The 14,118-nt window shown below is 36.1% G+C and overlaps 1 protein-coding gene across 1 annotated transcript in view; it reads left to right on the top strand.

Annotated features, from left to right (window-relative positions):
• GORAB (golgin, RAB6 interacting) overlaps positions 1-11,542 on the top strand; it is a 78,065-nt gene extending 66,523 nt beyond the window's left edge. Inside the window, exon 5 of the mRNA XM_082614688.1 lies at positions 11,343-11,542. Within this exon, the coding sequence (XP_082470814.1) occupies position 11,343 (1 nt within the window). The 3' untranslated portion in view covers positions 11,344-11,542. The remainder of the gene's footprint in view (positions 1-11,342) is intronic.
• Positions 11,543-14,118: the final 2,576 nt, after the last annotated feature.

Here is a 14,118-nt window from a genome sequence, read left to right as displayed (position 1 = left end):
CTAAATACCCAAGTCATCTTCATACCCCAACCCTGCTGCTCAAGATGTTAATAAATAATGGAACAGTAAACACCCCCCATTTTGAAAGGGAAGAATGGAAGATACACAACAGTCACTGGCCCTCAGAAGTTCTGAAGTCCTCTGGACAGGAAATATGAAGGCCTCCTAGCTGGCATGGGGATGTGTGTGTAGGACAGCTCCCAGTTCTGCTCTCTGAATCTCCTCTGTCCACTGTTCTCAATAACCTTTGTTTTCCCATCTGAAAGTTCTTTTTTGAACATCCTCCTTGTCTACACCTGAAAAAGTCATTTAGGGAATATACTGTCCTTGGAACTATATACCTTTTTCAGTCTACTTTCTGCTTGCAGAAGTTTGAGGCCCTAATTGCCTGGTTTTTTAACAGATTTATTGTGATATAATTGATATATAAGTTGCCCATATTTAAAATATAATTTGATAGGTTTTGGCATATGTTTACAAGGAGAAATCATCATATTCAGACAATAAACATATCCATCACATATAAAAATTTCCTCAAGCCCCTTAGAATTCTTCTCCACCTCCCCTTTCTGCCCCCCTCATCCTTAGGCAATAACTGATCTGCTTTCTAGATCATTTCATTTTCTAAAATTTTATATACATGGACTTTATATATAGTACATACTTTTTTTTGGTCTGTTTTCTTTTACTCATCATGATTATTTCGATATTCATGCATGCTGTACGGCAGGCATGAACATCTCATTCCTTTTTATTACTGAGTAGTATTTCATCATATTCCCCTGTTAATAGATATTTGGGTTGTTTCTAGTTTTCAAATATTACCAATACAGCTGCTATGACACTCAAGAACAAGTCTTTGTATGGGAATATAAATTTATTTGTCTTGCTTAAAAACCTAAGCATAGAATAACTAGGTCATATGGTTGCTGTATTTTTAAGTTTCAAAATCCCACCAAGCTGTTATCCAAAGTAAGCACCATTTTACACTTCCACCAGCAGTATATGAGAGTTTCAATTTCTCCACTTCCACAACACTTAGTATGGTCAGTCTTTCTAATTTCAAACTTTCTGATAGGTGTGTAACATGATCTTCTTGTGGTTTGGACTTATATTTCAAAAATGGCCAATGACTTTGAACTTCTTTTTATGTATTTATTTGCCATCAGCATCTCTCCTTTGGAGAATTGTCATTTATACACTTTTTTGATTGGGCTGTTTCTTTTCTTATTCAATTTGGAGAGTTCCTTCTATATTCTGGATATAAATCATTTATCAGATATGTGATTTTTAATCATTTTCACTCAGCCAGAGGCTTGTCTTTTCAATGTAGTATCTTTCAAAGAGCAGAAATTCTTAATTTTGATGAACTCCAATTTTTCAATTTTTTCTTTTGTGGATCATGCTTTTGTTTTGTTTCTTTAATTAATTAATTTATTTTTTTTAATTTTGGCTGCACTGTGCAGCATGCAGGATCTTAGTTTCCTGACCAGGGATGGATCCCGTGCCCCCTGCATTGGGAGCATGGAGTCTTAACCACTGGACCGCCAGGGAAGCTCCTGGATCATGCTTTTGATGTTATATCTAATAAATCTTTTCCTAACTGAAGGTCATAAAGATTCCATGCATTGCTTTTATCGAGTGTTTTATAGTTTTAGGTATTACACTTAGGTTTATGATCAAATTGAGTGATTTTAATATGCATATGGATGGAAGTTATCCCTCCACCATACACATACATATGGATTTTCAATTGTTCTAGCACCTTTTAACATTATGAATTGTCTTTCTTTATCTCTAATAATATTTCTTGCCTTAAAGTATCATTTGCCTTATATTAAAATAATCACTCCTGCTCTCATAATTTTTATCAAATTTGTAATTGTTTTTTTTTTTTTTTTTCTTTTTGCGGTATGCGGGCCTCTCACTGCTGTGGCCTCTCCCGTTGCGGAGCACAGGCTCCGGATGCGCAGGCCCAGCGGCCATGGCTCACGGGCCCAGCCGCTCCGCGGCATATGGGATCCTCCCAGACCGGGGCACGAACCCGTATCCCCTGCATCGGCAGGCGGACTCTCAACCACTGCGCCACCAGGGAGGCCCTGTAATTGTTTTGACCATTATTTTTAGTATTATTTCTTTTAAGAAATTTCTGTCCCTCCCCTCCTCTCTTTGGGGACTAGAATCATGTGTATATTAGGTTGCTTAAAATTATACCACAACTAACTGAAGCTCTGTTCATCCTTTTTTCAATAGCTATTTTTCCTCTCTGTGATTCATTTTGAATTGTTTCTATTGCTATGTCTTCTAATTCGCTAATCCTTTCCTCTGCAATATCTAATCTACCATTAATCCTGTCCAGTGTATTTTTCATCTTTGACATCGTAATTTTCATTTTAAGAAGTTCAGTTTGGTTCTCTTTTATATCTTCCATGTTTCTGATTTACATATTCAAGCTTTTCTCTAGCTTCTTGAACATATAGAATGTACTTATAATTGCTTTTTAAATTAATTAATTTTTTATTGAAGTATAGTTGATTTACAGTGTTTTTTAAATTAAATTTTATCGAAGTATCATTGATTTACAATGTTGTGTTAGTTTCTGCTGTAGAGAAAAGTGACTCATTTATATACATACATATTTTCAGATTCTTTTCCTATAATTGTTTCAATATCCTTGCCTATTCTGTCATCTGTATCATTTATGATTTGAGTTTGATTAATTGATCGTTTTTCCATATTATCAGCCATTATTTGTTGCATGCTTGATAATTTTTGATTGCATGCCAGACATTGTGAATTTCACTTTGTTGATGGCTAGGGAGTTTTACATTTGTTTGTTTTCCTATAAATATATTTGAACTTTATTCTGAGACATTGTTAAATTACTTGGGAGCAGTTTAATCCTTTGGATCTTTCTTAAAACTTTGTTAGACATAGTGGTGTTGAGTCAGGGACTAATTTTTCCTTATCTTGAGACAAAATCCTTCTGAGTACTCTAATCAAAGCTCTATACATTATGAGTTTTCTTCACTCTTGCTCACAGGGTTTTCCCTCTAATCCTTTCAGGTGCCTTTTTGCTCAGTCTTGAGAATTTCATTACATGCATGTGTTGATCATTAGTTAGCTGAATACTTGAGAAGAACCCTCTACAGATGTCCAGAATTTTCTCTTTTTGCAGCTCTCTTCTCTCTAGTACCCTACCTGCAAAATCTAGCCATGATTTTACTACCCAGGCTCCCATCTCTGTCTTCTCAACTCAGGGAGACTGCCGTGCTCCACCTGTACTCTTTCATCTGTGCCCTGATTGGAAACTTTTTCTGGGCTTTAAACTGTAACAATTGTAGGGTTCACCTACTCTGTCTCCCATTTCTCAAAGATCATTTTTCTTCATTGCCTTATGCCTAATGTCTTGAAAATCAATATTTTATATATTTTCTTGGTTTCTTAGTTGTCTTATGTGGGAGAGTAATTTTTTTTGGATGGTAAGTAGAAGTCTCCATATCTTGATCAAAATCTCACAGTTGGTCTAAGCTACTGGTTTCTTTGGCAATGTAGTTCTTTAAAATCTTGGTTGGCTTAACACTTAAAAAATGTAGTAGGCTTTTCATCCACTTGCTCAGTTTCATGTGCCAGTAACCACACTGTAAATCTTATTGAGGCATAGTTTTCAGATCTGCTTTATGTCTTTGCTTTCTTATCTCTACACTTGTCTTTCTCAACTTAATAATAGCCACCTAAAGGCTTTCAGGCTTAAAAGTGAGAAATCTGAATGTGATCACTAATGCTAACAAGGACCTTAATTTTTTTTTGTTACTATCTTACAATTTTTGAGGTTGATAAGCAATCAGTTTTTCCAACCTTGCATGATCCCAAATTTCTCATCTCTGTAATCCTTCTAACTTCGGCTTGAAAATTGGCAATTTTTTTTCTGAGTTCATCACTTTCTTATAAGATTCTGACAAAAGCAATTAGCAGTAGCCAATATTCACTACTAATTGTTGTCTTTTCTAATCTCTTCTGCTATGCATGAGGTCTGGCCTAATGCCCAAGTTACCACGAGTGATAATTTTACCTTTTCTTTTTCTTGGGCGTGGGGGTGAGACACTGGATAACATCAATTTTTATCTTTCTTTCCTCTGATGTCAATTTTATCACTGCTGGCTTCACACTAATATGAAGCATATATTTTAGATTTTTAATTTCAGCAACATCTCATCTCAAAATATTAATCACAGGATTAAGATAATTAATGTAGCTACCATAAGAGAAAAATGCCAAAATCTCTAAGGCTTAACAAAATAAGTTTAATTTTCCTCATGCAAAGTTTAATGTAGATTGGCAGTCTTCCTCAGACTTGTAGCTATGCCATCTGGAACATGTAGCCTCCAAGTTTTCCAAGGCAAGGGAAGAGAGAAATGCAGGAAACACATCATTTCTGAACTGCTTCATTTTTCCTCTTGGTCCATTGGTCAAGATTGTCATGTGGCCCCAACCTAACTCCAAAGATAGTTAGGAAATGTTAGGAAACATAAGGAAGTAATTGGGAGAAACAAGGGGGACATAATGATTAAATAACTCTTCCACAGCATGCTAATAACTTTGTATTGTACCATTCACATTTTCTTTATGGTCACATCCTTCCATATATAAATGTATTATATATAGAAGGATGTGCAATGATAGGATTATGTGTATATAATATATGATATAGTTATATACATATAATCTTATCATTGTATGTGTATACATAGATATAAAACCTTATCGTTGTTTTCTAAAAATAGAATCATTTATGCTATTTTATCTTTCTTTTTGTTTAGAAATATCTACTGGAAATCTTTCCAAATTAATTTCTAGACCTGTAGTTCATTCATTTTAATGACTCCATAATATTCCCTGGTGTGGTTGTACCATAATTTACTATTTATATACTGAGGTACATTTACTTTATTAGCTCATTTTTTGTCAGTATCAATTGTGCTTTAATATATCTAATCAAATAAAATTTATTTCTGGAAATTAATGGCTTTTCCCCTCTATGGGATAGATATTAAAGAGTGGGATTTAATGGGTTGAAGTGTACATGTTTTGTTAATTTTAATATTTTTCCAGATTGGTGGTCATAAAGGCTGAAAATATTCACATTTTCATGTACAATATATAAGAGAACCCATGTCTCCATGAATATGACAATAGATGTTTCAATACATTTTAGTTTTGTTAATTTAATGGGGAGTAAAGAGAATTAGGGAAATGCAAATTAAAGTAAGAATATCTTCATGTAGTAGTTGGCTATTTGGTTGCCTCTTCATATTCTTTGCTATTGAGATTCACATCCCATTTTTGTCAAGTAGTAAGAACTTTTCATTGTCATAGTAAATATCTGGTGATCTTCTGAATTGCAAATATTTTTCCCAAATCAATTATATAAATGTTTATAAAATTTTATAAATTTTATAAACGTTTTGGGTATATTTCTGCATAATATAAAATATTTAATATTAAAACATATGATATACGTTATTTTGTCATTCAAATGTTTAAAGTTTAAATTAAAATTTTAATTTTAAATTAAAAATAAAAGTTTAATTTTCGTATTATCAAGAAGTCTTTTATACTGCTCAGTCTCTTCTGCTCCTTGATTGTACTTGTTGTGTACTAGATTTTCTTGCCATATTTTATTATTTTTTTACTTATTTAAGGTTTTAATCCATATGGAATTAATTTTTTCATAAAATAGATTTCAGTTTTATTTTTTTCAGATGGGTAGCTTTCTGTGCCAGCACTATTTATTAAATAATTCAGTATTTTTCTTCTTTTCATATATCAAATCATGTATTTTCTGGGATTCTTTATTTTATTCTATTGATCTATTTGTTTCTTCCTATGCCTATAACCATACTAATGTAATTTCAACTGTTATACTAATATATTCTGATAGTAAGGCAAGCCCCTATTCACTATTCACCTTTATCAAACTTTGCTTGGCTATTCTCAAAAATGTTTGCTTCCTTATAAACTTTAAAGTCTTTTTATCCATTTTCCCCAAGCCTCTGCAAGGATTAAAACCAAGATTATTTTAAATTTAAACAATAATTTTTGGAAAATTGACACTTTTATTATATCAGATCTTTCCATCAAGGAATGTGGAAAACTTTTTAAAAATGGTTAGATAAAAGTTAGTTATGAATCCATCTGTTCCTGGTACTGTTTTTAATGATAAGTCTTTAATTTAATCTTTTGACAATCTCTTCTGTGGTAATTGATCCATTGCAGTTTTCCTGGGTCTTCTTTGATAATTTTGTTAGGAAATTCTTCTTTTCCTGACTTCAAATTTGTTGTTAAAAGTTTTATGTAATTTTTTTATAAGTTTTTCACCTTTTATGAACCTGTGATGTCTCTTTTTAAATTCCTGCAGTTTTGTGAGAAATTTTAATCACATTACTATTTTTTTTCTTTTTAAAAATCCTAACGGGTTTATGTCTTTTCTCATCAGTCCTTTTAATTGAAGATTAGACCTTTATTTGAACTTGAGGGAAATCTAATATTTGTTTCATTGCTTCACCTCCTTTTGCGATTTCTTCTTCTAGAGCTTCCTTCATTCATATATGGGGCTCCTGCTCTATCCTCCAAGTTTCTGTGTGTGTGTTTTCCATATTTGTGAAATATTATGTTGTGCTTTGAGATATCTTTTTTTTTTTTTTTTTGCGGTACGTGGGCCTCTCACTGTTGTGGCCTCTCCCGTTGTGGAGCACAGGCTCTGGACGTGCAGGCTCAGCAGCCATGGCTCACGGGCCCAGCCGCTCCACGGCACGTGGGATCTTCCCGGACTGGGGCACGAACCCATGTCCCCTGCATCGGCAGGCGGACTCTCAACCACTGCGCCACCAGGGAAGCCCGAGATATTACTTTTATTTGACATCTCAGGCCACTAATTTGAGTCTAGGTGATAGCCAACAATTCCATCAACTCATTTACTGAATTGATTAGCTCAGAAATTATGATTTCAGATACAGGAAGTATTTCGGAACTGCATTTGAATCTTTATGAATTGTCATCCGTCTCCTTCAGCAGCTGTGTGGGTGTTTTGTGCATTATGATCTATCTTCTTTTTGTAGATTGTTGGGCTGTCCTCAACTGATCACTTTTCATTATGAGCTCATTGTCTAGTTATTGGATTATCTCAAGTTGTCTATAGGCTCTTGCATTGTGGAAGGTGAAGCAGACTTTACAAACAAGAGGCTGACTCTTATTGAAGGACTGGATGAAAACCTTCCTGCTTCCAGCTATCCTCTCTCTCTTCTAATCCCAGGTATAACGAGAGTTCAACCTTTGCTTTACTTCTCCTTAGCTCTTGAAGCCCAGAAGACCAGGCACATTCACTGATACTAATGCCAAACTTCTTCCAAGGATCCATACTGTCTTAGAAACAGGTGCTTTCCAGGTTTCTCAGTCTTCATCTTGGAGATCTCCAGGCTTTCCAAGACCATATAGAAAAAGCCCTATACAACATTTCTCCTCTGGGTGTCCCATTGAGTTTGGGTTTCACTGGAACATGAGTATATACCCATCAGCTTCAGTGGTCGGGAGGCTCAGAAAGCAGACCAGACAAAGTTGAAATAACAGGGAAAAAAGATACATTCAGCGGAAATTCCCTGGTGGTCCAGTGGTTAAGACTCCATGTTTCTGGGCTTCCCTGGTGGCGCAGTGGCTGAGAATCTGCCTGCTAATGCAGGGGACACGGGTTCGAGCCCTGGTCTGGGAGGATCCCACGTGCCACGTAGCAACTAGGCCCGTGAGCCACAGCTACTGGTCATGCGCTCCTGGAGCCTGTGCTCCGCAAAAAGAGAGGCCATGATAGTGAGAGGCCCGCACACCGCGATGAAGAGTGGCCCCCACTTGCCACAACTAGAGAAAGCCCTTGCACAGAAACGAAGACCCAACACAGCCATAAATAAATTAATTAATTTAAAAAAAAGACTCCGTGCTTCCACTGCAGGGGGACACAGGTTCAATCTCTGGTCTGAGAACTAAGATCCTGCATGCCACAAGATCCCTCATGCTGCATGGCATGGCCAGAAAAAAAAAAAAAAAACATTCAGGTTACCACCTTCCTAGAAACTTCCCACTATTTTCTATAGAAATTATGGAAATTGAGAGGACACAGTGACAGAGTGATGAGGACTGTGAAAAACTGGGCACTCCACTCAATTATTGCCAATTAGGAAAGAAAACCCTGTGTTGCCATATCTCCCCATTTTTTTCAAAAGCAGTCATAAATCCAGAATTTTATGTAATATCTTCCCATTTCAAAATATCAATGAATTGTTAAAATTTATTTTGTAAATACTTCGTGAGCCAAAACAAGTATGTCTGTAAGTTGAATTTAGCCTATAGGCTCCGAGGTTAGGATCTCTGGAGTAGATGGTACTCTGGACAATAGATAGGTATCTCTGACTTTGAAGTTCTGCATCATGGAGGGAAACTGTCATGCCTTCTCTTGAGGCAAGCTCCTTGAGGCAGATCCACATTCTCTACTTAGTTTTGCATTCCCCAAGGTTCCAAGTACAGCATAAGGTATGCACAGGACATTTCATACATGTTTATGGAATGAAGAAAGACAACTCTTGATGCCATCGTCAGAGACTAATGGATCATTGCTCTGGCTTTTGTAAAACTAAACAGTACTGCAGTTATGGAAGCTGCTAATGTGACAACTGAAAATGTAAGAGGGATGAGGCATGGGGTCATGAAAAACAAATTCCCTGAAATTCCTTTTCAGGTAAGTTGGATGTACAATGACAAGTTTTATACAAGACCAGAATATTTTCAACTGTCTAACTTTTCTGTGTCAAAGAGTTAGCTGGACAATGCTTAATGAATGAGGAAGACATAAAGTTTTGTCCCAACCATGTGGATGTGAAGATTTCATACAATCACCTTAATGCAAAGCTTTGTCTAGTAAGGCAGTCTGAGGATGAACTCAGAACAACGGATTTTCATAATTTTTCTATTTGCCATGCTTCTCTATGAGACCTTTGTAAGGAAAGGAAAACAAGAAAATCATTGTTCTATATTATACAAGCATGGAGTCTGAATACTATAATGCTGAAGAAATGGTTGTCTGAGATGAGAACTCAAACATGATTTTAAAATTGGAGGGAGAAAGGCCCAAAATCCAAGTTTTGAATTGCAAATCTCCTTATCTTTGATTGGGCTCTGATGGTCCACTCACCATAGTGCTGCTTCTATTAACCTGAGACCTATTCCCAATTACAACCTGCTTTTGGTGTTCCTGGATGACATCAAGATGTGTGGGATTAATAGACAGTAACAGGCACACTGCAGAACAATTGTAACAAAACACCGCGTTCCCTCAAGAGCATGGAGGGTGATTTCCTGGGTCAAAATATTAATGTCTAGACTTTCAAGGCTGTTGTTATTATTCTGGAAAAAAAAAGCATCATTCTACTGAGTCAACAGACCATCCTGGATTTATCATTGAACTCATCTCATTTTACTCTCTAATTTAAAATTTCTTTGTTTCTCTCTGACAGTTTGAAAACATACTACTGTTAACCTCAAAGAGTATTGGGTCCACTTATACATGATAGAAATATAATGTGTATAATAATATTACACATGTATTTATAATCTGTCTACTTTCAAAGAAAGGATTTGAGGTGGGCTATTCTGAGTAAATGAAAGAGATTCAATCAGCCCTTTCTGTCTGGGAATTTGAGAATCTAAGTGTACCCCCAAAATGCCAAATATGGCAATTTTCTCCAGGACTGTCACATTGCCCTACTTCCAAAGATATGACACCCAAAGAGTTCACAGCTGCGCTGTCATCTCAAGTTTAAATTTGACACTGGTGATATCAAAACCGTGGAAAATAATTTTTTTAAAATATCACAGCTGAGTTTATGGATTACTTAAGTTGTCATTAAGAAATAAGCTCCACGGAGTTTGACAGAGACTACTGACATTAAAGGATGCTCAGTGAAGGAAATTTATTAAAGAATCAGCTGTGTGAAATGCTGTGCTAGGCCTTCCACATACATTATCTCATTTAATAACCCCATTAACTAAGTATTATTATTTTTCTTATTCTGTATATCAGCAACAAATTTCAAGGAGGTTAAATACCTTCCCCAACAGCTGTAAGTGACAGAATGAGGAAGCTTACTCATGTCTACCTGATTCCAAAGCTTCATGTGCTCTTTCCATTACAACTGGAATGTTTGGAATTCAGATTAAATTCCATTTTTGGCCTGGATTAAAGATCTGCTCTGTGGCATGTCTCAGGAGCCAAATAAAATAGAGGCTAATGAAAACAGCTGATTCACCTCCTAACAAAGCATAACACACCACAGAAGCAAGGGACAGGGTCTTACTCTTGGAACAAAATCATGGCAAGACTGAAAGCCTTCTCAGCCATTCCCTCTCAGAGAAGCCACGATAGCTAAAAGTCTACTATGAATGTTTCTTCCTTATGCCCTTTTTTTTTTTTTTAAAAAAGAAACGATTTCTCTGGAATACAGGAAAGGTTTATACATGAAATGAATTCACATCCAGGTATGTTGTGACTAATCGGATATGCCTTCTTAGGAGAGAAAAGGCAGTCAACACATTTTTGGTGTGTGGAAGGCAGCAGGGCTGAAAAAAAGAATGGAAATCTAGAAATGAGAGAATGCTCCCTATTTTTTCTCTTCCTTAGGTCAAATGCTAGACATAGTACTTGGGAAAAAAGGAGAAAATAAGATTCTGGTGTATCTTTCTTGCATAATCTAGAAGCTTGCAATGGGCCTGAAATTTGTAGCCATGTTCTTAATGTGGAGGAAGTCTGCCTGAAGATATTCATAAATTTTTATTCTATTCTACTGACCACTGATGATTTGTATCATTTTACAGGTCAAGAATTGGCATCAAGGTCTTTTCTGAACTATTTGCTTTTATAATTTTCATAATCCTATACAGGAAAGGTACACTTTGAAAAAGTTAGGAAGAGATTTCTTTACCTTATCTTTGTGAATTTGACCTTTGATTATCATTAAGTTTGAACCACAAATTATGGATTTGACTAAGACCGGTCCTAGTTAGCAAATTGCACAAAACCATAGAGAAAAAAAAAAAAAACTTAGTGATTTATTCTCTCATTAACTTTCCTGCTTGACTGAATATTAGAAAGTATAATGTAACTAAATATAGAATGTACCTCAGAACATAAGGGTTGAAAGACAAGAGCCAAACTCCAAGCACCGCCTATAGTTGGCAACACACAAAGTTCCATTTTTAAACAATTTTTTTCAAAGCTTCTAAAAAATTATTCTTTTCTTCAGAAAACACTGCCTAGCCCTGTCACATTGAGACAAGCCTGTGGAGTTGGCAGCCATCTTGTGCAGTGAAAGACAAAGTATCTGGCTCTGAGCCAAGGAAAGCCAAAGTGATCAATATTACATTCTGAAAGCACCAATGGACCCTTTGTCCCAGGACTCACTCTTCTGGGAGATGTGCCAGAAGATTCACGTGTGCACATATGTGCACACATGCAGTAACATGATGATTCAGGAAATCCAGTCATATGGGAAGATCAAAAGCACAGCAGGATATTCCTGTGACTCTGGCATTGGTCAGCAATACTTCAATGTCCACATCCAAATATGAAGGCAGCTTAAAGAGTCTACAGATGGAAGATTAACAGAAACTTGAAAAAATGTACTAAAGGCAGCTTATTTTTTTCCCGTTGTCCTTCCACCTACCATGAGCAGCCCTGGTACGTTGTCAATCACTCCCTCACACCACTTTGAAGTATGACTCTGTCCCTGAATCCTACAGAGTGGATGCCAGCTTGGCCTCACCTCACCTCTTTAAGCCTCTGCCCTTCAGCACACTCACAAGTGTTTGGAACATATACTGGGGATGGAAGGGAATATGATCCCAGCCCCAAGTCCAGACGGCTACTAGAACACGTCATGTGTCTGGCACTGAAAACGATCACATTGCCAATTTAAAACTAGAGAAATGATCTCAGTTTTGAGGGGAAAGAAAAAAGAAAGTCCATGTGGCTGATGAGAGAACAATGAAAAGATACCTCACACACACAAAGATCATTTATCTAAAAATCAAGGCCATATTTGGGATCAGAAAAAAATAGACTTAGTGGATCACATTAATAGAAGGGCCTAATGAGGCACTCTTGCTACTGTTGTCCTTACAAATAAATTTTAAGAACACATTGAGCCAGGGAGGAAATTGGTATTCAATTTAGAACTTTTTCATACGTTTAATATCTGCCTCTCTCATCATGTTTGCAATTTTTACAGTCTTTGTTATGAATAGCTTCTCATCACATTTCTATGAAGGAGATCATCATAATTACAACCTTATGTTACGGCAGAGCAGAAAGAAGTGACTTGGCAAAGGTCATGTGGCAACGCAGTGTCCTAGACAGGAAGGGAACTGATATATCTGGAAACCATTGTGAGTTGTGCATTCCAGTGTGCCTGGCAGAAAACAAGGCTCAGGTTGCCCCAGCCAAAGCCCTGAGCTTATTCAGAGACATGCGTGCTTGATGTGGATGTGATGTCTCTAAGAAGAAGAAATCAAGCTTTACTAGTAATAAATTGAGCAAAATCATGTTGGAAGCAATTTCCAAAATTACTGTTACTGCTAGGAGCATTGGGAGTAAGGTAGGGAAAGAATGAACTGCCTTTTAATACTGGAGCATTTGATTTGGCATTTAAATTGCTACAAAATCTGCTCTTAGCTAACCACCTATCATTTGCAAAAGCATATTAATTCATTAAGGATGGTATCTCTTTCATGAGATGCTCCAGGAGGCTACGTCCTTGTGTTCTTGGATAGTCTTGTATAGCCCACGTGGCGATGGGACAAACCAGCACTTCTATCCTAGGATGCTGCTTTGCAGTCAAAACTAGGTGTTTAAATAATTTTAGAAATAAAATATCATAAAGTTCATAATTTCTGAACAATGAATGAGCCTTCTTTCAGAACTTATCCAAACTGTTAACTGTTCTTTTTCCACCAGAGTTAAAATAAAACTCCATCTCCCATTACAACATAGAAGAGAGTAAGACTGAAAACTCAAATGAGAGAAATTACAGAGTGTTGTAATCAGTATTTTTCAGAAACTGCCTGTTACCAGGTAAGTAAATATCCTTCTGTAGTTGTTTTTAAAACACTGCACTTACTATGTGCACTTTGAAATAAAGTGGAGAAATTGAGAATTTTCTGTAATTAATATTGAAATTCTGATGTATAGAAGTAAACATTTAAATCATAAGGTAAAGGACTAAAACTTCATTGGATACAGAAGAAGTCTACTAAATGAGAGTATGACCCAAACTGGACAAGGACAGCCACATATCCCACAGCCATATCTGAACAAGTGGCTTTCCCCAATTATTCCACAGAGAAATTAAATGTTAATATGCCATATAGTTTATGTTTCAAATGTTTTAAAGTGATTATTAAATATTTCATACAGCACATACGAAATGGTATATTATCACCAGCTACATTTTTCAAACCTTACTCTCTTGTCACATTTGCTCCAGATCTATTTTTTTTACAAGGAGACATAGCAGGTACATTTGAAGTTCACAACAGAACGCCACCCTCCACCCTCACCCCTGCATTTAATTTCCTCTCCTCTGTCTGCACCAGTAATTGGAAACTGGTGTGTATTTGTGTTTGTTGTTTTCATACTGCATTATATGTGGTTATATCAAAACCCATTATGCAGCATAATTTTGCACATTTAAAATTTTTACCCAAATGGTATAATGTTGTTCACATTCTTTTCTACTGTTTTCACCTTCCACATTGTTTTCAACATTTATTCAAGTTGATGTATATATATATATATGTGTGTGTGTGTGTGTGTGTGTGTGTGTATAGTTTAATCATTATAATCACTAAAATTGGTCTACTTGTGTGTGTAAGTTGGGGGAGAATACTATTTAATAACAGTTCACTTCATTGATTTTCATTTTTATTGTACATTTTTTTTTTTTTTTTTTTTTTTGCGGTACGCAGGCCTCTCACTGTTGTGGCCTCTCCCGTTGCGGAGCACAGGCTCCGGACGCGCAGGCT

Source organism: Mesoplodon mirus, assembly GCF_964341445.2.
Source record: "Mesoplodon mirus genome assembly, chromosome: 3".
Taxonomy (NCBI): domain Eukaryota; kingdom Metazoa; phylum Chordata; class Mammalia; order Artiodactyla; family Ziphiidae; genus Mesoplodon; species Mesoplodon mirus.
This window is presented reverse-complemented; position numbering and strand designations above follow the sequence as displayed.